At 38.6% G+C, this 27,581-nt stretch overlaps 1 protein-coding gene across 10 annotated transcripts in view; it reads left to right on the top strand.

The window, feature by feature from the left end:
• adgrb3 (adhesion G protein-coupled receptor B3) overlaps positions 1-27,581 on the top strand; it is a 145,713-nt gene that overhangs the window by 45,440 nt on the left and 72,692 nt on the right. For 7 of the 10 annotated variants that reach the window (XM_061790021.1, XM_061790023.1, XM_061790024.1 and 4 more), the window contains exons 3-7: positions 16,259-16,369; positions 18,341-18,502; positions 24,234-24,398; positions 25,657-25,821; positions 27,303-27,467. In XM_061790021.1, the coding sequence (XP_061646005.1) occupies positions 16,259-16,369; positions 18,341-18,502; positions 24,234-24,398; positions 25,657-25,821; positions 27,303-27,467 (768 nt within the window). Of the gene's footprint in view, positions 1-14,570; positions 14,740-16,258; positions 16,370-18,340; positions 18,503-24,233; positions 24,399-25,656; positions 25,822-27,302; positions 27,468-27,581 lie in introns of those variants that run through there. The other 3 variants (XM_061790026.1, XM_061790022.1, XM_061790025.1) reach the window with 3 other exon arrangements.

The raw sequence follows: 27,581 nt of genomic DNA, 5'->3' as shown, positions 1-27,581 counted from the left end.
CCCCATTGAGCGTGGTCCAATTTAAAAGTGTGAGGAAATATAGAAAATGTGCATTCATCAGTGCCTCTTACATGCCATAATGAGGTGAAAGGATAGGCTGAATTATTATGGTGCCTTTATCCTTTTCTAGTATCTTCACAAGCGAGCGCAGCGCAAAAATGTAGCTTTTGGTGTTGTTGAACTTTAGCCTTAAAAGATTCTCATTAGATTAAACGAAAAGGGGACGTGAAAAGACTTTTTTTTTTTTTTACATTTTGTTGATGAGAGCGAAAATTATAAGCGTAGGTTTTCTCTACTGAAAGCTCATTAAGCCTGCTCACAGAAGCTCATGTTAAGTGAAAAAAGGAGTCGCACGTAGCTGTGCAAAGGGAAATGTTGATTACAATAACCCATGACAGCAGTGCATAGTTATGATTTAACATGTTCAGCCGCATTCCTAACTGTCATTAGTATCTCTAAAATGTGCTTTGATGAATTCCCACACTGTAAGAAATTTAGGAATGCACACATGCAATATCACCATTAAAAGACGAGAAATGTACACTATAATGATTCGTAGCAGACGTCCATTTCTGTAACTGCAACTTTTTTCCTGCCTCTGTTAGTAATTGAACACAGGAACATGTTACTTCTTGTGAAAGATTTTTTTTTTTTTTCACTGCATAACAGCCAGGTACATCGACAACAATATGATCTTGCCCAGAATAAATCAGAGAGGCTATTCAGCCAAAGGAACTGGGAATGTCGGCGCAATGGGCTTTTAACGCTGTTTCTTTGTGGTGACTGTGCTGCTTTGCTTCTCTTCTGTCCACTGAAAGGACAGAGTGTGTGTTTCAAAAACAGAATGAAGGAAGCAGCCAAAGGATTAACTTCTAGAGCTTTTTCAGACAACCCCAAGAAAAATGGAGCGGTGTTAAAATGACAGAAAAGAGCGTAATTGGGAAATCAATGGCCAACATCAGCATATGCACCAAAACTGCCATCACTCTAGGACCTGTTGTGCGGATGGTGATTTTTACTGATTATTTTGAAAAGTAACATCGTTACTCTATTGATTACTTGATTTTAAAAGTAACTAGCCGAGATTAAAGTAACTTTATTAGTTGCATTCAGCAGATGCCAACAACACTGCCTCAGCATAAAAATGAGAACCGGTTTTGCCAATACTATTTTGGAAGTGCATTTTTAACAGTAATGTTTAAGAATACATTTTTTTAAAATAAAATAAAGACAACCTTTTTTTTAAATCAACATAAATACTTCCATCCATTTCCATATCCTCACTAGGGTCGCGGGCGTGTTGGAGCTTATCCCAGCTGACTCAGTTTTATATCCAATATAGTAACGCAAGATGATATTAAACAATAAAACTATAATCTGGTTACTATTTTATAAAGATAAACACATTACATTGCTCATTACCTCAAAAAGACGCATTACCACCAACACTGATAATAATGCAATTTTGTTGACCAGTTCTAATAAGACTGCTGACTTGGGGAAAAAATGGTACAAATAATGGAAAATCCTGTAGCACTTCATTGAATCCATATGGAATGATTAGGGTTGAGATTTTGGACTGTAATCTAAATAGTTTCTCGTTAAATGTATGAGTTTTTTTCTCCCCCTTAACAATGAATATTCTAGACATGGTAACATCAGGGAAAGCAAAGCAAAGCTTGTGACGTGGTAATCAATTCCATACACTGGGCCAACGGTAAAATGTTGAATGGCTAATTGACCACAGTAATGGTGCATAGCTTTGTGGCGTTGCATCGTGGAGACGTGCACATTAAAAAACAATTAATTCCCAATACTAATGCCACTCTTGGCTGCCTTGCCCGGTGCCTATAACAAGAAGCTGTCACGGATTAATCATTCCACTCCATCTTAGGTTTTATTTAACCTATCCAATATTTGGCCCATTTTACTTTGGATTCACTTGTATTTTTTCAAATCTTTTCCATGCATCATCACTTGGACGCATCGTTTAGCCACAAGGTCACGACGTGACCAAATGACATTGATTTCAGTCAATGTTCTACTCAAAATACAACAAAGAACCTATGCTGATCAACAGCATTATGAAAGCTGTATTTGCATCACAACAAATGATGTCAGTATTACAACAGACGTCAAGGAATGCTGGAATTTTCTCTAATCATGTATTTCCTTATTTACATGCCAATGCTTGTATGCTTATTTTGATAGTGTGAGCAGGCAAAACCCAGCAAATTCCCCCATGAGACAGTTATTACTAAGTCACTGTAAAATAATTATAATCTGCATAAATGAATCATTTGATCTTCTTTCCCCTTCGGCTTGTCCCGTTTGGGGTCGCCACAGCGTGTCATCCTTTTCCATGTAAGACTATCTCCTGCATCCTCCTCTTGAACACCAACTGCCCTCATGTCTTCCCTCACTACATCCATCAACCTTCTCTTTGGTCTTCCTCTAGCTCTCTTGTCTGGCAGCTCCATCCTCATCACCCTTCAGAATCAGAATCAGAATCATCTTTATTTTGCCAAGTATGTCCCAAAAACACACGAGCACTTTCTAACTCTTCTTCTTCTTTTCCTCTCGGCTTGTCCCTTTAGGGCTCGCCACAGCGTGTCATCCTTTTCCATGTAAGCCTATCTCCTGCGTCCTCCTCCGAACACCAAATGCCCTCATGTCTTCCCTCACGACATCCATCAACCTTCTCTTTGGTCTTCCTCTAGCAGCTCCATCTTAATCATCCTTTTACCAATATACTGACTCTCTCTCCTCTGGACGTGTCCAAACCATCGAAGTCTGCTCTCTCTAACTTTGTCTCCAAAACATCTAACCTTGGCTGTCCCTCTGATGAGCTCATTTCTAATTTCATCCAACCTGGTCACTCCGAGAGCGAACCTCAACATCTTCATTTCCGCCACCTCCAGCTCTGCTTCCTGTTGTCTCTTCAGTGCCACTGTCTCTAATCCCTACATCATGGCTGGCCTCACCACTGTCTTATAAACTTTGCCCTTCATCCTAGCAGAGACTCTTCTGTCACAAAACATCAATGAATCATTTGCTAATCCATTGTTTTTATATTTTTTACACTTTTTTTTACATGCAGTTTTTCCACCTCAACTTGTGTGAAATGCACATATAATTAAAATGTTATTTGGTTTGCACTTTTTTTTTACATTCTACATTTTTTACTCCTCAGTTCCTGAATAGCATCTTCTGAAATGCATTTTGCACATATAATTATGTGTATTCATGAATAAAAAAAACTTGCATACCCAGTTCCATGGGACTGATAACTATGACAAAGACTGGATAAAACAGGAGCTTGTATTCACACTGACTTTACGCAACAAGAATCAGCTGAGGAAGATGGAAGGGTAAGGAACGAGCTGATTGGCTGACTCATGTGAGGAAATAACACAATTCAGGTAGAAATGAGCAGCACACTCACGCAGGCAGTGGCAGCAATTGGCATATGTTAAATGTGCGATCGCACAGGGCGGGCCTCTTGTGGGGGATAGCATCATCACTTGGACGCATCGTTTAGCCACAAGGTCATGATGTGCGTGTGACCAAACAACATTGATTTCAGTCAATCAATATATCTCTTCCTTTGTACGATTCTGTTTTCTTAAAAAAATGTCATGACAATACTGCACCGCCCCAAATTTAGAATCATCAAAAATATCGTTAGAATAGTAAATCGTTTGCATAAAATGCATTGGTAAACTATTTCTAACATGACTTAGTGTACAGTAATTCAACCTATACTACCAGGAAATTATTGAAATATGTTTTTGTTTAAAATGGGACTGAAGCAAAAAAAAGTGACTCAATAATACATGGAAAATGCAAGTACAGTCCTGTGCAGCCATGCATGTCTATGAAACAAGTGTAATAAATGTGATGTGATGTTCCCAAACTCGGTATCAGAATCCATTAAATAAAAATCCCATCTCGCCGCTGTTGTGCTCTTGTCTAAGGACATTTTTTAGCATCGCCACTGTGTCCTTGTAATTATTTTTGAGAGGATATTTGCTTTAACATGAGCTTAGTCAATGAGCCAAGACAGGGCATGTTGCAGGCATCTTCCTCATGACTAACTTGCATATGACACAATGTTCCCCACGCTGATAGATGCAGGGTGGCAGTCTGAAGCTCTGGGTTTTACCGCTGCAAAAGGAGCAGACATGATTGGAGCTGTGGAAAAACTGACAGCATGAATTATGAAAATCTCATTTGGGGCTTGTTGGAAATGATTTATCTTCCTTCAAAATGTGGTCATCCATTCTCTCCTAAAGGTGAAAATGCCCTCATTGTGTTTTGCTCTTTTTTTATTTCTGATGTCTATCTTTAGTTTGGAAATGCGGGAATTTCCATGAGTGTGGAAACTACGACTCCAGTAAAACCAAGGTCACTACTTGGCATGCCAAGCAAAATATCTCATAAAAGGACAAGATATACTGTCTGAAACCTGGCGGTGGATGCAAAAGGTGTTATAAAAATGTGTCATGTTTCCCACTTGACAGATGCACGGCTTGGCATGGTGGCATCGAGCTTTGCGGTGTGTGTGTTAGTGCCAGGTCATCTACTGGGCCTGTGTGTTTCCATATTGATGCCAAGAGCTGCTTCAGTACTTTCTCAATGTCTCTTCACACAGACATTTCCCTCTATGGCAGTCATTTTACCCTTAACCTACAAAAGGATATTTAACTTGAAAGGGAGTCTGTAGAGCGCAGAGCTCCGCCAAGGTCTGCATATCAACAGAAAGGATTCCTGGCAAAGAAATTTAGGTTCTGTGGACTCATGGCCCATGCAGCAACACTCTATAAGTAACGTTAAGTCGGGGTTGACTTTATTGTGTGCGCCACATACAATTTATACGGTACTGTACATACTTTGTGGCATGGGCCATCTAATGTAATGGTTAAAACTGTGCAAGAATGTGTCCCCACCTGTGTATACCTCCTCAATAAAGTGAAATAATAACGTAGTCTTCCTTGCTATAAGCAGCTCCACAATGTTAAATGGTTGGGATAGTGTGGTAGACTGTGAACGACACCGTAACATTTTCATTGTGTAGCAGGGAGTTGCAATGGGAAGAAACAAATTTGTCAATCCCTATTTTTATTTCATTTATTTATTTTTAGCCAAGTGACAATTTGGTGGCAAAAAATCTGTCCAAAGTTACACCTGCGTGATCCTGCTAAATGACACACAACAAAACTCAATGACAGGTGAAAACTATTCATCCAGTTTCCATACCTCTTGTACTCATTGGCTTACAAGTGAGCTGGAGTCTAACCTAGCTGACTCTGAGCAATAGCTCGGGTACACCATGGCTTGGTTGCCATTCAATCGCAGGATGAAGACAATAAGAATAAGCGTTAAATACTTAAAAAGTGATGCACAGGGGACTAGGGAGTCTGCCTCACAGACGAAAGGCTCTGGGTTCGTGTATGCATGTTTTGACCGTGCGTGGGTTTTTCCTGGTACTCTGCCATCCCCCCTATGGAAAACAATGAATGTTTTACGACTTTCGATTGTCAATAGGTGTGAATGTTAGTGAGAATGGATGTTTGTCTAAATGCGGCCTGAAATTGACTGGCGACCAGTCCTGAGTGTACTGCCTCTCACCCAAAGTAATACTGAGTAGGCTCCAGGTCACCTGTGACCCATATGAGGACAAGCACAATAGAAAATAGACGGATAAATGGATAATTATAAACTGTCAAGGGATGACACCCTTCCCCAAATGAAGGTAGTATCCTGAATGTAAGTATGAGATGCAGTACACAATTTTGTGTTTACAAAACACTATCCATGTTTCCTGACTCGGTTTCATTAGTAATCTGCTTCCATCCTTGTTTCTGTCGGTGCACAGTAGTCCTTTTCAGTTGTGCCCTGCAGCAGCAGCAATTTTACTCATGGGTGGTTCAGTGCACTTTTTTTTTTGTTTGTTTTTTTTTTTTTTTTATTTGTTTTTTTTAGAAAAAGCTAGGGATCTTGCTAGTTATAAGCTGCAAGCTTGGCATCACTTTCACTTGAAAATGTTCCATGGGCGGATCCATTTTCTGATAGCATCATGCAGCGGAACTGAAATCACTATACATTCCTCGCATTATCATGCAGAGGGTAAATCTTTGTGAGTAGATGAAGCAGAAAGGGAGTGTCTTTCATTTGTTGCGGGTGATATTTTCAGTTTCCCTTGTGTTATTTAAACTTTCCAGCCTTTTATTAGGAAATATTAGTTTTCTGTCTTATTCTCGCAGTGGCACATCATTATAGAGTCATGCTTAGTTTGTGGAATATGCATTAAACGTTGGGGCTTTTAACCGCAGCACAGATTCAATTTATGCTTGTTTGGATGTATTGAAATGATATAAAAACAAGATTGTCAAAGCCTGTATGACTCTGTGTGTGTGTGTGTGTGTGTGTGCGCGCCGCTTCCGTACGAGAGGGATCATCTGCTTATAGCACCCAGCAACAGGGCTTCTTTGATGCAGTGCTTTGATAACGTCAGAGCTCCATCTAGGTTGCCCAGCGTGGTACTGCTCAATAACCCTGTGATTTAGCTTGCAAATTATCTATAGGATTCTTTTTTGAGATGGCGCTCATTGCTTGCACATCAGTGCAACAAAATGCATTAAACTGGCTTACAACACACTGCTCTGCCTGTGCCCGTCTGTATATTATCTTGTCTTTGGGCGAGTTCACATCCTTTTCAATGAGGTGCAGTGGAGGCTGCATGAAATTGTAATTTGGCTGGAATCTGAGTCATTAGGAGTCAAGAGCAAGCAAACAGATGGCAGAAGAAATATGATAGATAATATGATGACAATTTTCCAATTCAGAGCAACCCCCTCATTTTCTCAATGAAGCACAAATTGACTCTTTTTATTTAAATCTTGTAGTGGTCCATCTTTGAGATTGTCCCAGTGTTAAAGTGGTGGTGTAACAGCTGTACATAATAACTCAATAATAATCAATCAGTAATAACTGTAAGAGAAGATGGTTTCTGACTTTTCTGATACTCAGATGTGACTTGGGAAACCTTTTTCATTGCCAATACGTGATTCATTATGCCATCTTTATCATCATCATCATCATTATTACAATGAATTACAAAACAATCCATACCATCTACTGTATGTATAACATTGTAGAAAATTATTTAAAGTCATTTTTTATTAGTTGAAAGTGGGAAAATATTCAGAAGTTGTCTTAGAGATATTAATAAAATATTTCTATATTGTTTTTTCTCATCTCATCATTTTTTTTTTTTTTTTTGACATTTTGGTGATTGTAGCCGTTCTCTTTTTTCCAGTGTCCAAAGTCCAAATGTAAAATACAACTAATAGTATTTGAGCACTTTATTGTCTCCATTTTATCTATTTTGTAAACACATGGCGGCATGGGGAAGCACTTTCTGAGTGGAGTTTGAATGTTAACGCTGTGCTTGCGTGGGTGTTCTCTGGGTATTCCGACTTCCTCCCCCATTCCAAAAATATGTATGTTAGGTTTCACTGAAGACTAAATTGCCCCCATAGGTGTGAATATGAGTGTGTCTGTATGTAGTAGGGATTTTTGAAAATTATCCATTGAACCAGAAAGAGAGTACACTGGTGTGTTTTGGCTGTCGCTTCTCCCTGCAGAAAAGTTTTTCTTTTTAGTTTAAAATAGCGTACTTTAACCAGAATTCCTTGCCGTACCGTGGCCAAAGGTAGAACCCGAGTTGGTTTTGCGTCTCGTTGCTGTAAATCCTCGCTGGCTGGGACCAGCTGCCTCCCTTCTAGCAAGCTCGTCATCTGCCACGCGGTGTTGGATCCTGCTGCATAACTTTCTCCCTTTCATTCTGCTACGGTCGCTGTCCTCATCCAGCAATGGCTCCTTTCCGACTTCGGTTGTAGCGCTGCCATGAAGCTCCGCCCAGGTCCTCGGGCTCGGCTATTGGATGACTTTTTCTGCTGAGATCATCATCTTTATGGAGGATGCGCAGAAACTATGCACAGAAAATCAAAATGGCTTTAGTCATAAACACGAGCTAAAAATCGTGAGTTTTTTGGTTTTGTTTGTTTTTTTAAGCAACCGCTGTGTGGCAGCAGTTGCAGCTCTTGTCAGAGTGAAGTTAGTAGTATGATATTCTAAGGTTCATTCTGATTCATTAATCGGGCCAACTCAATTCCCAATTTGCGTCACCACCAATTCGTGCACATGATAATGGAAAGATGGATGGATGGACAGTACACACAAAAAATACAATAACAAGTACTCACTTATCCTAAAATCCTATCCTGATAGACCTTTTGTTGGTTACATTTTATATGCATTCTTGCCATTCACCATTGTCAGAGCTTATCTAAAACTGGGTTTAAGCACCTTGCAAAGCCTAAAATAGCATCACATTCAACTACATTGTGCCAGCCTCCTAAGCTCAGCTGTTGCGAAGTGGATCAAAGAAAAGCATTGAGTAATGAGGTATTCCTCTTCTTGGTCTGCATGGACTAAATGCTTGTCGCTATTTTGGGATTTTAAACTCTTCAAAGTGCAGCAGTAATGAAGAGCCCCGTTTGAGATTGTCGATCAGGAATATATCGAGGACAAGAAAAATAAACTACTCCCACTCAGGGCTACCGTGAGGAGTGATGCCGATTGTAAGGACGAATGACTGACAGGGGCCCTAGAAAGTTGCATTGAAAGTAGCATTTCCAATTTACAACATTGACATGGTGGTGCCCAAAGTGACATATTTGCACAGGTGGCACCCCTGCTCCCAATGGTCTGCAGTACAGGCAAGGGTACAGGCAAGGTTTGACATAGGGTGACGATATGGCTCACGGGATCACTGCTAATGCTTTCAGCCTAAAATTCCCAACATGCAGCTGATCAAAGCCAGTGTCCCGACAAAGGTTACGTTCACAGGGAACTTGGAATCCCTTTGACTGTGCGTTGCATCTTGTCTTGTTTGTCAAGTATACGGCACATAATTAGTTGTGGGACATTTATTAAATCATGCTGGAATATATTTGTAAATATGGCCGCTAATTAGGCCTGAGAGCATTGCTGAGCTGTGACGGCTCTGAAAACCTCTTGTGCCCTACAAATCAGGCTCACAGAAATAGCTTGGCATGGATGAGAGAAAATAGTCCAGCATGATGGCAAATCAACATTTCAACTCTGCCTTCCTGTTAAGTCACAGCCTGGTGGCCGCGTTTGCTAATCATTTGTGTTACTATCAAAGTGACCCAAATCAAGTTTTTTGACATACAAGTAATCGTTTTTGTTTTCCTTGTTTTGAGTTACGACCACTAGATGGCGGCAGCAAACTCCACAACAAGCACCAGTTTAGCAGATAGTTAAGAATTCTTCAAAACAGAGGCTATTTATGCTTGCTTCAAGGTCTTTATTGCTACTCCCAGTTGAAGGTTAACATAAATCGAAACAGAAAGCAAAAATAATTAGTTAGAGCTAAGTTCCACCATCAGATCTGTGTATTATACAGCATACAGTACAGTAATTTATATATATAAATAACTGGATGAGCCAACATTTTCTTCAATTTAACCACAACAAAACTGAGATAATTGTTTTTGGCAATAAAGAAAAGAGGATTGCTGTTAGTAAATACCTGGACTTACTCTCTTTAAAAACCAAAGACCAAGTCCGAAACCTTGGTGTACTGATAGATTCCAACCTGACTTTCAACAGTCATATCAAATCAATGACTAAAACTGCCTTCTACCATCTGAAGAACATATTCAGAGCGAAGGCTTGCAAGTGCTAAGCACACCAGGAGAAGCTCATCCATGCTTTTATTTCAAATAGACTTGACTATTGTAAGGGTCTTCTGACTGGACTCCCCCAAAAGAGGATTAAAAAGATGCAGCTCATTCAGAATGCTGCACCTCGGGTTCAGAACAAAGATGTCAGAGCATATTTCTCCAATTGTAAAGTCTTTACACTGGCTCCCAGTCATCTTTTGAATAGATTTTAAAGTTCTGCTGCTTGTCTAGAAATCACTAAATGGTTTAGGTCCTGAATACATCAAAGAAATGCTAATGGAATATAAAATGGTATTGATACTGGCTTTAAAGAACTCTGAATCGAATGTTCATTTTAGCCTTTGCTAAAAAAAGGTATGCTTATAATTTGGACACCCCTTATTTAAACTAGGCAAACGTTTTTGACCCACCCCGCTAAAAGAATCGGAATCGAGAATCATTTGGAACTGAAATCAAAATGAGGAACCGGAAGCGGGACCACAATCGCTCAAATTCAAACGATACCCAACCATACCCAAGTACAAAAGAGTGCTATTATTATTTGATTTTATTTTTAATTAAAAAAATATTTTTTTATGTTTGTGTTTTGGTGGGGCTGGAACAGATTAATTGTATGCATTCATTCCATTCCATTAGGAAAGTTGATTTGAGATATGCGTGAGTTGAGTTACAAGCCTGGTCATGGTACAAATTAAACTCATAAATCAAAGTACCACAGTACAAGACTTTCCCATTCGTCAACTGCTTTTGTTGTTCCGCTTTTGGAATACAAACTAATGCAACCCTGAGGGACCAGTTTAGGAATCCAACAGAAGCAAAAACTTGTATTCCTTTTCAAAAATTCGGAAGATGAGATTATTGTGCAAAGCAGTGTGACTCATAAGGGTCAACCAATCAGTTTCTTAAAATTGAGAGCAGCATGCTTTAGCTGGAAATAGCCAAATCTCATTCCCAAACGTCTGATGATTTGTTGATGTGAAGCTGTTAGAAACTTGAGGCACGGCTGTATCTGCCATCTGACCTTAAAAAGTGATCCTTACACCTTTTAAAAGAATTGTTTACCTTCTTACTTGGACTGATTGCAGGTTTCATGTTCAAAGAATCTATAAAAAAGATGATTGATGTTTTTCTGGCTATTTTTGATTGACTGATTTTGAGTGTGTGTGTGTGTGTGTGGGGGGGGGGGGGGCGTCAAAATGAGGACGTTTTCTTTTCAGGGTATGTGTAGGTTTAAAGAGGCCAAATGTAAGGCTTGTTAATTATCAGAGATCATTTTACACTTAAGACTATGTAAGTCCCAGGATGCACATATCTTGAAACAATGAGTTCCATCCCTGGAACAATGAGTCTCTGCAACTTATCATCACGGAGTACAGACACAGTAATATGACGGTTGTTGCTTGGCTGTCCCGCTATATTGCAGATTTTTCTATGTAAAATTTGTACCATATTTTTGTGTTTTCCATTGCTCTTGCTCTCTCTCAATATATTGTTTCAGCCTTCCACTATAGCAGATTTTTTTAGAATGATATATTTTCCCCAAAATTATCACAATAAGCGATACTATCTTTGATTTTTTTTTTATGCCACTGAAATAATGACATTATAGAGCATAATAATTCAAGTTCAGCCTTTTTAAGAACAATTAACTTTCAATTCTAAAGAACATTGAACATTGCCATTGTAATGTAGAACAAAATAAAATATCTTAGATACATGAAAAATATAAATAAATCAGACTCGGGCTCTGTCCACAAAAATTGCGCTTAAACAAATATCAAACATTTGGCACATAGTTTTAGACTCATTAACCCACTGAAAAGTCCCCAAAATGTCTTAAAGCCTGCCAAATTTGAATGAATTTAAGAAACAAAATGTATGTACTCGATACCATACATTTGAATCCATCGAGCTATCTTTGGCCGAGAGGCGGGGTACAACTTGAACTGGTCGCCAGCCAGTCGCAGGGCACATACCAACCATTTGCACTCACATTCACACTAATGGGCAATTTAGAGTCTTTAATTAACCTACCATGCATGTTTTTGGGATGTGGGAGGAAACCGGAGTACCTGGAGAAAACCCACGCAGGCACAAGTAGAACATGCAAACTCCACACAGGCGACGCCGGATTTGAACAGGTCCTCAGAACTGTGAGGCAGATGTTCCACCGTTCCGCCCATATATTTTAATATCACTGTTATTTTTTAATCTTTATTTTTATTTATTGTATGAATGTGGTCGTGTTATGTACTGTATAATTTCTGATGCTTGTATGACTTCTGCTGCCTCTTGGCTTTTGAAAAAGAGATTTTATAAATAAGCTTTTACCTGATTAAATAAAGGATAAATGAAATGTAAAATAAGACCCGCCCTCGAGCTGCTGGACTGTCATGTGAGACCTTTACCTGTCAGTCTAATGACGCTGCAAATGAGTTTGCTGAAGTCAACTATTGCTTGAATATTGATAACTTGTGCCGCTGTTGGTATGGTTTATAAACAGTTAACTTTCCCATATGTATGTGTGTGTGTGTGTGTGTGTGTGTTATGTGGGGAACACACACACAACTCTGAGTGCTGACATTTGAATGATATTGTCGCGGTCGAGTGAGCTTTTAAGCTCCAGCCCTTAGCTCGCTAGCTTGTTAGCTTACCGGCTAGCGAATGTAATAAACAGTTAACTTTTCCATAAGTGTCCCAGTTGCGTGCCTCTACGAAGCAAATTCTATTCTTGCAGCGGCTTGCTTCATCGTGAATGGCGCGGCGGGTGTTAACACAAAAATGAAAATGTATCCATTGCAGAAAAAACCCCTGTGTCCAACTCGCCCGACTCTGCCTCAGACTGGCTAGCACCAAGACAGGATTTGTAATTTTGATTCGCTGTGTGTGGAAGGTCTTCATCAACACACGCAGGCACACACACACACACTCACACACACGTACATACATACGTAGGGCGGGTCTCAAACCATGTGTCTACAGAGGCAGAATGAATATGCTTCATGCGTCCCTGCTAATTTTTGTGCATCTCAAACGCGGGACGCACATAAAACGTGATCTCTGAATTAGTATTAAGACTTGAAAGTAATATTTAAACTTGCAAAATAATATTTAAACTTGCTACATTGTGTTAATATTTGTATCCGGCACTTTGCACCTGAATTTACATAACCAAATAAATACATCACATTTTATTTATGGGGGCTTCCTCTCAAAGTAATCTGTCTGCCTGTTTTCAATCTTATAGCAATGCATAGTAAGTAAGACATACATTATTTCATTAGTGGACTATTGACATTCCTTAATATTTTGCTGACTCTTCTCATTGTAGTAGCAAAAAAAATAAATCACATTTCTAATCTGTCGTCAAGAAATTTGTGATGCTTGCCAGATTTTATGCAGGCCTGTTCAAGTTAATGACTCATCTCATCTAAAGAAATAAAATGACTATGATGGATTTCTATCTTGAACAAATCTGCTATTTGATGGATGCCAACAATTTGATTCCTCAAAAATCTTGAATGAAGACACATCAGTTTTAAAATTCAATTTCTCTGAAGATAGCATTGTCTCAACATAGTCTAAACATGCTCAGGCACAAATTTGTTACACGATTCAACAAAACTCACACAACACTAAACATTATTTTTCACGTAGTGACTAAAATGAGGAGCAATTAATTATGACTCAGTGGAGTGAGACTCACCAGCCAATTACGCATCATTTGCAAAACATATTAATAATGCCACAGAATTCAAGACACAAGCAGCAAACACCTTTGGATGAATTACAAACACATGTACTAGAAGACTATTTTCCAGAGATGGGACCAAGTCATTGTTTTGCAAGTCACAAGTAAGTCTCAAGTCTTCACTCTCAAGTCCTGAGTCAAGTCTCAAGTCGAGACATTCAAGTCCGGAGTCAAGTCACAAGTCCTACACTTTGAGTTTTGAGTCCTTTCGAGTCATGCTACCTATATATATATATATATATATATATATATATATATATATATATATAATATTTGTTTAATTATGTATATATTATATACTGCATTCATATATTCAATATATTTTAAAATCCATATTTGTATATATATAAAAAAAAAAATTATAAACAAGTGCACTGAAACTTTATAAGAAAACTAGGGGGCTGATCAAGATTTTTACACCTTCAAGACCAGTTGTCAAGGGGCGGGGGGGGGGGGGGGGGGCTTAGTTTATTGCCCTTTCAAAACCAATTGATAGTACACTTTCACTTATTCTTTGAAAATACTATGCTACGACTTACTTTTTCTCTCTTTATTTCTGAAGTGACAAACAGACCTGTCACAAATAAGAATTTGCATCCAGTAATGCTGCAATTAGTAATCGGGTATTCTAGTGACAATTCCATCAAAATAATCAAGTATAAGGATAAAATATACTTTTGCTTGGTTAAAGAGCTATTATGAACACACAAGAGAAAATGAGACATTCACTTAATAATGAACAACCAGTTGGTTTCCTCATTTTTTTTTTGATAACAGTATTTTTCTTTAATTCACATTGTGCATGTAGCAGGAAACTGCATTTTCTTGTCTCCAAACATTTATAGTGAGGCAATTTCTAACACAGATATAAATAGATTTAAGTTTAAACTTGGTATTTCTTGTGAGTATCAAAAACATAAGTTATTAATTTTAAAAAAGAGGAACACGAGTTTGTCATCTTGTTATAAAAGTACAATTTTATACTAGGGGGCACTGTGTAAAAGCAGAAAAGGCGAAGAAAAGGACATGAAGAAGAAGGTAGTTTCATGTTAGCTGTGTCCTGATAGATTGGTAAATGAAGTGAATAAAAAAAGATATACAGTACAAGACTAATTATTGAGAGCTCTACACTGACTAAATGAGAATTTACAGGAAGCCCACACAGCGCACGGCCGACCCGCAGTGTAACTATTCGAGTGATCGCTCACAAAGGTAGCTGCTAATGCTAACGAAAACAAGCATGACGTCAAGCCGCGCGATTCCCGGAATCCAATTTATTTATTTATTTTTGTTAGATTTTTTTGCAATAATTAATGTCCTTATTGTTACATTAGATGTCGTTGTCGCTTCTGAGTATGTTGACAGTGGTTCTTGGAATGCATAGCTTTATTTAGCTGTCACATTTATTGCTGATTTACGTTGTACAATTTTTGTTGTTGTTGATTTTTGTTTGTCCCCCCCCCCCCCCCCTCACCCACACCCCCAATGTAACCATCACTTTAAGGTAGTGTGTGAAAGAATGACCTCTTGCTCAATTCCTTTCCCGGAGTGTGCCCAACAGGTTGTGGACTCCTTAAAGACAATAAGAATTAGCTATGCAATAAAAGCATGGGACACAGTCCAAGTCAAATCACAAGTCACTGCTGTTCAAGTCCAAGTCAAGTTGCAAGTCTTTTAACATCTTGTCAAGTCAAGAGTCATCAAATTTATGAATCAAGTCCAAGTCATGTGACGAGAGTCCACACCTCTGCTATTTTCTCATCTGCACTGTCATAACTGAAATGGCAGAATAATATATATTGCAAATGAATACATTATTGTTATTGCAACTTTTAAACCTAGTCAATGCATAAGTGATTTCCATCGGGACGTTCATCGGAACACGATCAGTTAAGGACGTGGGTTTCGGCTTCATCATAAGGAGGAACTCGGCATTTTTCATAGACTGGGGCTTTCTATTGCCTGATTTATTAATATAAGCAATGTGATTGCTTTGACTTTTATCTTTTATCCATCACCTGCTCTGCATTTTGGAATGATTAAATCACCTCACGAGGACCACACTGTCACAAGTTGTGTTGTCTACCACTCAAAAGTGCATTGGAATTAGTTGCTGGCAGAAGTTTAGTCAGTTATTGGAAATATATAAATATATAAAGTTGCTTGAATAAAATGGTTGAATAAAGCTTTCCTTTTGTCAGTGTTGTCATAGCACTTTGTCCTTGTGTGGAAGAACAAAGTGAGCATGCGTTACAAAAGTACACAATACATTCACAGTCATTTGGACTGAGTCAAACATAATTAAATGAAACAATAGAGGAAACTGTGGATCAATCGCATGTTATGTCCATGACCCCCTCCTCTGTGGCTTTCTTACAGTTTACACATTTTACTTTCATTTTGGTTTCCTTTTCTTTTCTGGGTAGGCGGGAGAGTGGGAGGGAGGGGTGCCAGCTTGATTGACGTGGTAGTCAAGTAAAAGCGATGTGAGTTAATTTGCATGTTTGCTATGTGTCGACACTGCTTACAAGCTCAAGTAATAATTTGAGTTCACCCTTAACTTTGTTGCATTGTTCTATGCCCTAGAGTGAAGGACAGATTAAATACAAACATGTGTGGTCTTTGTTTCGAGCCATGTACTGCAGTTGTTCCCAACACCCTGACCAAGAGTATGTAATAAGTTTTGTTGTCTAAGCCTAGTTTTCATATCAACCTCTATTTTGTCTCATAGAATATGGAATGATCGGAGAGCATACAGTAAAAAGTCAGCGGCCAAGATCAGTTCATGACACAAAGGCCCTGCAGGAGCAAGCTGAATCTGCTAAATTTATGGCACAAACTGGTAATATAATAGTTATATTTCCCTATTTTATTTTCTTAACTAAACTTAATTTCATCATGCATGCTCTCTCTTGTACTGCACCTTCTTGAGTGGAAATGTTTTGCATTATTATTATTTTTCCAACACATTCTCTATGACTACATAAAAAATAATAAGACATCTTTCATTTATTTATAATTCACTTTGGAAATGGAACATAAATGAATTTTTGTGGGTCTCTGTATTATATTTTCACATAGAGGTTTACTCATACAGTGTAACACGGGGAATATTCATTTAAAATTAAATCCCAGTTGTAGTTGTTCAAATCCTCTAATGCGTAATAAATTAAATGCTATTAGGCTGATAACCAAGATAGGAACAACATATTTTGTCCAAGAGATAATGTGACTTTGACTTTAAGTGGAGCTTAATAAATAAAAACTGAAAAGTAAAATCAATCATAAAAATGACTATTATAGCATACAAATCCAACACTTTTAATAGACTGCATCGTTTTCATTACAAAAAAAGCAATGACAAAGCACGATCTTGAGTTCACTATCATGTTATTATTATAATTTAAGTTGATTTAAGTTTATTCAAAAAATATTTAGATTTTTAGTGGGTTATTTCCTTTGGGGATTTTTGTTCTTTATTTGGGGAAAATATTTACCATTTGTTGTTCTGTTTACAATGCTGTCTGTTTGTTTTTTTAAACACTGTTCATAACCATTTTAATTTGCAACTGACCATCTCCCCAAATTAACACCCACTCATTAACACTTCATGTAACACACGCTATAGGTATGTTGCATCCCTGTCTAGGTGTTTCCTGTTCTTCGTCCTCACATTATTTACACTCCCTGTGCTGCCTCATTCAACAAATTGATCCACCTTCCAGTCTATTTTATAATCTACAAATTTGGTGGCAGAGTTTTGATACTTAATTGGCTGAATCGGTTTATCTCATGTAGTTAGGAGCTGATTTAAAACATACGGAGCTTCAAGCATTCACTTTTCCTCAAAAAGCCTTAAATAAAATGAATACTTCAGTTGAAAAAAAAATAAATAAATGACCAAAAGATTTGAGTATTTTGTTCTACCGTGGTGTTGGTGATTCAAACTTGCTGATCATCAGGATTGGATTTTTGTGGGTTTTATGTCCCATTTGGACTATTGCGAATATGACGAATATCTACGAATTGCTCAATAATCTTAATATAAAAAAACTTAACACCTACACAATGATAATTTTAAAAATATCAGTGGTAGCTCTAATATTAACAATAAGAAAGCCCACATTTGTCAAAAAGCCCTACAACACAGAACACATTGCACATCCTTTTTATTTCAAACAGGGACTGGTCATCTTTGGGGTGATTAACGCCATTAGATATGAAAATATTTGGAAACAAGAACTCATACAAATATGACTTTTGTCAAGGAAATTAGTTTAGCTGCCGTGGAGGACAATACACAATTCAGACCTCTTTACTAACACCCATCAGTTTCAATTTTATTTTTTCAGATGTCATCATCTTTGCATGTCGCCATGTTCTTATGAAGTTTTATTTATTTATGGTAATTTTTACCTTGCTTCTTCAACATGTTTTTGTTTCACTGAAAGGCTTGAAAAATTTATAGCAATGAACTGAAAGAAAGTTAGAATGCTACAATGTTTACTGTTTAATTTTTTATACCCACATTTCTGTGATCTTTGCATAAATACACATTTGTTTTGACCTGATCAAGTGATGTGTTAAACTACGTGATTTCTGTCAAAACAATCTATTCAATATTTGTCAAAGATTACAGAAAATAATATAGAGTGTAGTGCACCCATTTGGATGTCTTTAAATCTTGAAGATCCCACCTCTTTTCTGGCTAACGTTGGCCCCTCCCTATTTTACTGCCCAACTTGCCCCACCTTAGCCATGCCCCCAAGACCATATTGCTGCATTTAACTAGTGTCACCCTTCTCCCATACAGGTGAATCAGGTGCAGAGGAGTGGTCCCAGTGGAGCTCTTGCTCTGTAACATGCGGTCAAGGGTCGCAGGTGCGAACAAGAACATGTGTCTCACCATACGGAACACACTGCAGCGGCCCTTTAAGAGAATCAAGGGTTTGCAATAACACTGCCCCTTGTCCAGGTAGTGTTAGCAGCAGATTCTTGTTGATGTTTTTTACTCATTTGTTGTTGAAATGGCAGGAAAAGTGTTGTATCGGAATGTGTCTTACATTGTATTATTATCATCATTTTAATCAAGTGTTTTTCGTTATAGTTATTTTATGAATGTGTGTGTGTGTGTGTGTCTGTGTGTGTTTGTCATTATCACCTTTATGATTTCACCATTTCACATAACTGAAAGGCACCTCATCAGCAGCAAAATGGTTTTAATGACATTTGGTTGTGTATGGAGCTTCAACTGATAAGACATCAGCGTCATTTCCTGAAAGATTATCAGGGAAACTCAAAATAGCTTGGATGCGTTTCTTAAAGCACACCTTCCATTCCACCACCCCCACCCTCAACCAACGATAATGTGACAGATGACTCATCGCGTAGCAGCATCGGGTTTGTGATTGCGGTGTCTTTCTGTCATTCGTTCAGGTGCTTGTTCATGGTCAAGAATGATTAAAACGTTCTTAGAATACAAACTGAAAAAATAACAAACCAAAGAAGCTAAAATATCATCACCTTAGTGCAAAAATACTAAATACTAATTTCTGAACTAGGGGTGACTCAACAAAAGCTACCAAAAATGTACAAGGCCAGAAATAACACAAGATGAAAACTTCATGGTTCACTTATGGGGCAGGAGTGTTTAGAATTCTCACAGCTCAAGCTGTGAAGCTGTCAGGAATCCTGGCGGTCCTGCTGTAGGTGATCCAGGTCTTTGATGATGCCAGAGTTCATGTTTGTGTGCTTCTTGTTGGACACTGTGTCCATGTGAGCAGGTCAACTTTACATGTTTATACACACTTGTAAGACAAGAGTAAAAAATAGCTATTAAAAAAATGTTTTAAAAAAAAAAGGTACAAGGTGTGCATGTTTGGTCCACTTCACTTTGCATTTAAACTGACATTTTTATCACTGGGGACAAAGTTGGCCAAAAAAAAACCATACTGAATTCATAAAGGCACAACGTGATTGGACTGCGTTGGTGTGTGGTGAAACATAGTTTTTATAAACACAAGCTGTCTGTTGGGTTACATATGTTATTATTTATTGTACTTTTTTATCAGTTGAGATGTCATGAAAAGCTTCCCACAACACAACACACTAATGCATGAAGATTTCATCACCTGCTCATTTTTACATCACAAATTTTGTGCTGTCATTTTAACAGTGGCCTTGTCTTTTTCCAGTGTAGTGTTCAGACTCCAACTGAAGTAAACTGTTCCGCACCAGTGTTCACGTCGCAGAGCTGCTTGTTTGGCACTTTTGACCAAATGAACAGCACCAGCAGAGCAAACACATCCACAGTTGGTTTGAACCCAACTAAAGCAGACAAGTGTGAACACTGCCTTGTGCTATGATTTGATTTAAAAATTACATCACTGCTTGATCAAGGGATGTGATGGTGCTGTTAAATCAAGGTTCTAAATGCTTCCAATAGTATGAAGTGGCCAATTTTCAATGCTAAGGGAGACATTTTTGACACTTTCGAATCTGTGATGTATTATACTTGATTTTAGATGCATCATGTGTAAGTGGGAATTTGGCTGTGTTATAAAGTGTCAACATCCTACTGCGCAAGAGAAATGGAGTGAGTCATTTCAAATAGCAGCTGATTGAATACCAGCTCTAGTGTGACTGCTATTTAGAGCTAACAGCATTAGGAACTTGGATTCGTTTGAAAAAAAAATTCACAGCCACATTCTGGAATTTAGTTCATGTATTTCTTAGTCCCCTTTTGTACTTCTGTTTGGCCAATTATGCATCCAGATTATTATTTCACAAAGTTAAAGAAAGGAAACAAAACTCTAAAGTAATTTGGATTCTTCTCACCTAAAGAGTGTCAAGGTAATATGTGGTCTGGAATTTTCCAAAGTGACACACATCCATCTGGCGGGATGGCTGCTTGGCGTGGGGGCTCCCCTCTCATGCCCCCGTGGCTGCTCTCCGGGGTGCCGCCCTTATCGTTCCCTTGTTCGGCGCCACTATCCACCCTCCTTTCCACCAAACAGGGGACACCGTCTGACCCTCGGGCGGGGACTGGCTACGTTGTGGGGCCTGCCAGTTGGTGGGGGGCCATCTTGCTCTCCTGGGGGTGGGAGGGTGGCGGGGCGCGTGGACTACCCTGGGAGTGGGAGGTGTCCCGTCCACCGGGCCACTCTCGGGTGGGCTCCTGGGCCCCCCGCCTCCCGATTGGATGGGGTGGGGTCCTCAGCCCTCGCGATGCAGGCACAGCAATTACAGGACACTTCCGACGATTATTGTGCATGTGAAACGGTTACAATTCACTTGCATGTGTCTGCAGACACACATCCCTGGGAATTATTCGCTGGGTGTGGAGCCTTTCACAACATTGTGACAAATAACTTATAACTACGCACATTTCTTGGGTATCCCCTGACTTACACTCTTGTCCTATAGATGTTTATAATTTACATAGCCACTCCCACCACGCTTCAGATGTACACCCGGGTCCACAACCCCTGTCCTGCATGCTTCCCCTCCAGTCCCTGTCCTGTCCAGCCCTGTCCTAGCTTGTCCCGTCCTTCCCTCACAGGGTGTAGCACAACTCTCATGTGTCATTGTACTAGTTATATAATGCTTTACTTCCTTCATCTTGTTTACAGCTAGCGTCTTGTCTTTTGTTGTCTTCTTTTCCTTTATTATTTAGTTACCTTTTCACTCTCTCCCCTTTTTGTTGTTTCTGTCACTCCCCTTTAATAACCTTGCCCTGTTTGACTGAACGACAGTAATTCTCGATAAATATCCATCAGAATGCAAAGAAAGCACAGTGTCAGCTTCGAAGAAGACCTCTGTGACACAGTAAAACTGTTCCGGCATAAAAGGGATACAGATCCACCTTTTTGCTTGACCTAACAGCTGAACAGGACAAAAAAAAAAATGTATCGCTGAATGCATCTTTGTCCTCTGACAGTTCTTATCAAGCTGCTTTTGTTTTATTCCAGAGATGAAAAAAAATATTTATGTGTTTCTTGTGAGAATGGAGGCACCATCAATATTTTACATTTTTAGCTGAAAACTCCATATGTCCATCAATTCTCTTCCAGTATAGGAAAATCATTATTTTACTGCACAGCGTAAATCATGATAGTTAAATATTTGGGGGGTAAACAAAAACCCACTTCTTCACGTTATAAGGATAATCATACGTTATTGTCAAGCAATGTTGTATTTCATGCTTTTGAAAAGCATCAAAGAGAACGAGACTGTCAAGCCTCAAATGCATACACACTTAAGTGCAATAACAATATAACTTGTCTTACAGCACAATTACCAGACAGGTATGGTTTTTTTTTTCTTTTGCACTTTCCAAATAAAGCGGCACTCAACATACCAAATGTGCAATTAAGAGAAAAATAATGGGGTTGCTGTATCTAATCTTATTTAATAAGGAAAACATTTTAAATAATTCAGAAACATTTTAGAGTCATTGATAATGTTTTTAATTGTGATGAGGACAATGTTTTCCTAATCAAAAGACAGGAACTCATGGTATTAGAAGGCGTTTATCTGAAGCATTTATCTGCCGTCAGCCAGTCGAAGCGTGAAATCTCAACAATTTCCTTTTGCTAAATTGCACTTGATCTTTATATGGCTTGGCCTTAAAACAGTTGCTACTCTGCAGCCTACAATTTCAACCAATACAGAGTAAGTTAAAAAGTGATCACAAAATCACAAATTGTTTGCCTATGTATTTGTTTTGAAGCATAATCTTATCCATGAGTTTCTCCCTGCCCGACACATAATAAGACATTGTGTTCATTGCTATTTTTGATGGACTTCAGTTAGACACATCAAAGCAGTGGCCAGAGGCAGGGAACTGGGACTAATGCTGACATGCCTTTGGGGGGACAATCAGTTTGATCCTACAATACAAATACTCAACCACTGATCCTGGGATCTGACAATTTCCTTTGTACATTGGGAGCCAGTCATTTCCCATCTACGAAGCAGCATAGTGTCGGAAAATCACCAAGGTCGGGGCAGAACGTTTAATCTACTGTATTTGTCGACTTTTTATCCAGAAATGTATTCAGTGTTCCAGGTCGCTGGTCAACCTTAGATTTGTTTGAAACACTGTTCCTATGACAAATAATGGAAAAAAAATAAAAAGCTAAAGAAGGGCATAGAGTTAACCCTTTGATGCTCAGTGGGATACGCTTCGGTCTTCCAGAGAGTGGTTCGACTGGTGTATATTTTCCAAAAAATCAGATCCAATTCTGAATTGTGCAACCTCAGGGACATTAAACTTTACTTCATTTCTTTTTTTCCTTTAGGGGTTTTCTCTGCATGTTATCCCTGTATTTTACGGTGCTCAACATAAATAAGTACAGCCCATTTTCAGAATAAACAAAAATTGAAATTTCAGAATTTTGATGAGGATTAGAGGCCCCTGTTGTTGAATTTGTGTGAATTAGAACTGTTTTAATCTAAAATTTAACTTTGCTCATCAACTTTCCTTAGTGTGTACCCATTTTTGCAACATTTTTGCGTCTACTCATATATGCTGAGCACTGTATAATGTGAACATTTCTTCAGTGGATGCATACCAAATACAAACTGAAAAATGGAAATGTATTGTAATGTACAATGTACAGTCTTCCTCTAAATTATTACATCACCATCCTCTCAGTGAACAGGACATTGGTGGTTTCATGGGAGACAGCGAACAGCAAACCTTTTCAAAAAGAACAATTTTAAAGAAGTATTTTAATTATTTAATATCACTGTGAAATGACTGGTGCCAAGGCAAGACAAGAGGTGTCTAACAGAAACATCTTTTGCCAGCTATTGTGTAAAATTAGAAAGTTAGAGCAAAACACTTTTGTCCTTTAAAGCTCAACTAATAAGGAGGCATCTCATAATGAAAAGAAAGTGTGTATTCACTCATCATTAATGTCTTGTTTTTAAAATGTATTTGTCTGATTTAGGCTTTAACATATTGAGGAACAATTGTTGCAGTAGTGCGTCTTGAGGATCCCAAAATAAAATTGCACCATCTGGGTTTTACACTGATCTTAAAGATGAAATAATTGCCTGCCTTGGGACCATTTCTTGCATCGTTTGCACGGCTGATGTCGAAACCCCTTTAATACTGCTTGCAAGAAATTAGATATGTATTACTGATAATTTATAGAGTAAGACCGCATTTTCAAAAGTGAGGATCCAGGCTATGGGCTGTCTGCTGCATAATGATTATTAATATGTTGTTGCAGTGAAGGATTTGCAGGGAGCATTGTTGGGCCACATTAACCTTTTAAGTCTGCTTAGCAGAAATTTTATTCGCAGTCAACCAAGAAGAATCAGCAATCTGCAAAATTGAGTGGTCGCGCCACACACCACCTACATCTTTGCTTAGAAAGTCTCTTAAAACAAACCAGGGACAGTGAGCTCTCATTCTGTGTGAGGCTTTGTTAATTAGTGTTCACCCTGAAAAGTTGAATAATGATTGCCAAATATACAGTACATGACTGACTGGTACTTGCGGCTGAGGGCTTGTAAATTAAACCCCACACTGTCCATGTGCTCAGTGTTTCATCTACTATCTTAATAATAACTAATTACTTTTGATTGATTTCATTTCCTTTTATGGCTCAGCAGAGTTTATTATTGTCCATATAATAATATCCTCCATGGCAAGAGGATATTGATCAGACCTGACACCTTCTCTGTGCCCGCAGTGCACGGTGTATGGGAGGAGTGGTCTCCGTGGAGTCTGTGCTCGTTCACGTGTGGCCGGGGTCACCGCACTCGGACTAGGATGTGTGCGCCCCCACAGCACGGAGGCCGGGCCTGCGACGGACCTGAGATACAGACTAAGCTTTGCAACATAGCTCTTTGCCCAGGTATCATCTGCTAAATAATCCAACAAACATTAGAGAGTAACATTCCGGATCGTCGTACCTGAAGGTGTTGATCAAATAAATGAAAGATTCCCCAGCTTTTTCAGTTCAGACCCAAATTAAAAATGTGGTTACAACCTGGGAAAATAATTGCTTGGCACTGTCGAATGAAAAAATGTCAATGTAACTTTAACAACATCTAGTCTACTTTAAAGCAAAGTGTTTCCTAAAAATACTACACAAAGGACTTGTGTGTGTGTAATTTAGCACCACAAATCTAGATGTTCATAGTCATCATTGTACAAGGACGTATCAATATAATCAAGGCTTCCATTGATGAATGGATATTGTCCATCTCACAATGTTAAAGAGTTGCATCGATGTTTTAAATTTCATTCCCCATAATTAGTAGTTTAATGGCTAGTTTAGCCATCTCATTTTAACCCGCGTGGATCACCAAATTCACTACAGGCCAACAGTACTGTCATTATCTGTTAAAAACATTCTCTTCATTATCCCAAAATGTCAGACAGTTGTTTATCAAGAGAGAGTAAGAGAAATCAACTCGTCCTAGCAATTTATATGAGTCTTCGCTCATGTGGTTTGGCATGAAATGGCATGCTTGACAAACAATAAAATAGTTTGCAGGATTTTATTCCATTAATCTGCAACCAATTAAAATGTTTGAACGATTAAACCAGGTCCCCTTTTGGGTGGAATACGCTGTGTAAAAACATCAATACAATTACAATTAGCAAAGTAAAAAAAAAAAAAAAGAGAACGCTAAAATAAAATTGTAAAACTAAAAATACAATCAGTTGAGCTTTTATGAATATAATCATGCTGCAGTCAATAATGAGAACAAAGCTGAATCAATGCAGAGATTGTGGTGTATTTAAAGTTATACTGTAGCACTCACAAACCCTGTGAAGTGTCAAGAATATTATGCCAGCGTCAAAGTCGTATTGGTGCTGAGCATTTGTTTTATTCTTCAGACTAAACATTGCCTTTACCATGTTACGAGTGGATCTTGTCCTCTGCACAGACAGTATTAAATAGTCTCAAATACCTTGACAGTCATCACAATCAAAATAAAGCTGTGGTTTAGTCCTTCATAAGTACCCATGTTGTCTAATACATTTCTATCACACTGGATTTTATTCTAAATCTCCTTCCATTTCTGTCTGCCTTTTTTGTTTATTTATAATTTTTTCCTTTCATTACTTGCGACATGCGTGTTGTGTTGTGGCTGATGCCTCAGTGGACGGACAGTGGCAAGAGTGGAGCTCTTGGAGCGACTGCTCAGTGACATGTGCCAACGGCACTCAGCAGAGGACCAGGCAGTGCTCAGCGGCCGCACATGGGGGATCGGAGTGTCGCGGTCACTGGGCAGAAAGCAGAGAGTGTCATAATCCTGACTGCACAGGTAAAAAAAAAAAAAAAAAAACAGAGCCTCTTAATTCCATAAATGTGAAGGGATAAATGGAAGCCCAGATTGCATTATAATTATTGCAATCAATTTTATTTGTAGTGTCCCTGGATTATTTTAGCTGTGATTTCTCTTGCACTGCCAAAAGCTTCCTAGTGAGAGAATCAAGAAAATAGCAATAATGTTCAAGACCATGCTCTATCAATTGGATTTGTAAAATCCAGTTAGAAATGCTGTATGCCTTTCACAGAATTCCGGGTTAGGCGTCCACCCTGTCTGTCAACACCATTGATGCATTAGAGGCTCAGAGATGTCAGCTTAGTGGCCTCCATCAAGCCTTGTCTCATCACACCAAGGCCTTCCCATAATCTCCTGATGCAATTTTTGCTGCTGCAGCCTGAAAGAGCACAGTTTTTCTTTCTTTGTTATTCTTCTTTCATTCTGAAAGTCTGTCGAAATGTTACACAACTACACAATCAAACTGACGCACTAAAAGAAACAATAAAGGCTTTTGAGGGGGTTTGTTTATTTTTCTCCAATTTGTGGCATAATGAACTCGGCAATGTTGTTGTTGGCTTCACACAGTGATGATACATTATGCGATTTTTGTCTTTAATGAGCTCTGCCAATTTAACAATTCAGAAGGTGAGCGATCAAACGCTTGTGGATTAACACAGACTATGCCATCATACGACACATCAAATTGATGGTGAAATATATACACCTTTCCCAAATGTTATTACAGTTTTAATGGCACCTTCATAGATACCCAGCACTTTGTCATTGAGATTCTCAAAAACAGAGGCACAATTCACCCTGGATGCACACTTTTTTCTGGCTCAATTTAAAAATGTAATGTTTTTCCAAGTTGACTAGTTATTATGCACTCCTAAACAAACAAATAAATGAAACTGTAAAAATAAACTCCTTGGTGAACGTAATGAAGGACAGCGCAGAGTCTCCATTAATAATATATTTGGTAAACAAACATATTGTCATATCTCATTCATTAATCAATGAGAGTTAGTTTTGGCAAGCATGTCTTAGTAGTTTCTACGTGTAAGTAAAAAAAGTTATTTGGAGGAGAATTAAATCATGCTGCATGTGTTTCCCGCTTCTTAAGAATAGGACATGGGAATTATTACATTGCTGAAGGGTAGCATTGTTTTGTCTCATGCTCAGTTTATAGTCTTCATTACAAGTGCATAAAACCTGCTGCTGGTCATGGCAACTTGGTAATTATTATGCTTTAACATTGGCAGCACGAGGGAAATAATCACCATTTGCAGAAAAGTTTCTGTAGCTATAAAACACACATGCTGCTAAGTGCTCAAAATTATTTTCTTCAATTCTGGACTATTACTAGCATACTGAATCTGCAAACTTGCAAAACGACTGTTTATGAGTTACGCACACTGTGTAACAAAATGATATTTGTCAAATTGGATGTTTCTGATTTGATTTGATTTGTGTTACAGCTAACGGGCAGTGGAATCCATGGGGTCCGTGGAGCGGCTGTTCGAAGTCATGTGACGGTGGATGGCAGAGGAGAACTCGAGTGTGTCAGGGGGCAGTGACGACCGGGCATCAGTGTGATGGCAACAGAGAAGAAGTCCGGAAGTGCAGCGACCAACGGTGCCCAGGTGAGGCTGAATACTTGACATACTATACAGGCAGCAGCTCATGCCTTCCTCTTTGGTTACTCTTTGGTTAAAATCATTGATTTTAAACATGCACACACAATGCTCCTTTGACAC

This window comes from Phyllopteryx taeniolatus, chromosome 11, assembly GCF_024500385.1.
Source record: "Phyllopteryx taeniolatus isolate TA_2022b chromosome 11, UOR_Ptae_1.2, whole genome shotgun sequence".
Taxonomy (NCBI): domain Eukaryota; kingdom Metazoa; phylum Chordata; class Actinopteri; order Syngnathiformes; family Syngnathidae; genus Phyllopteryx; species Phyllopteryx taeniolatus.
This window is presented reverse-complemented; position numbering and strand designations above follow the sequence as displayed.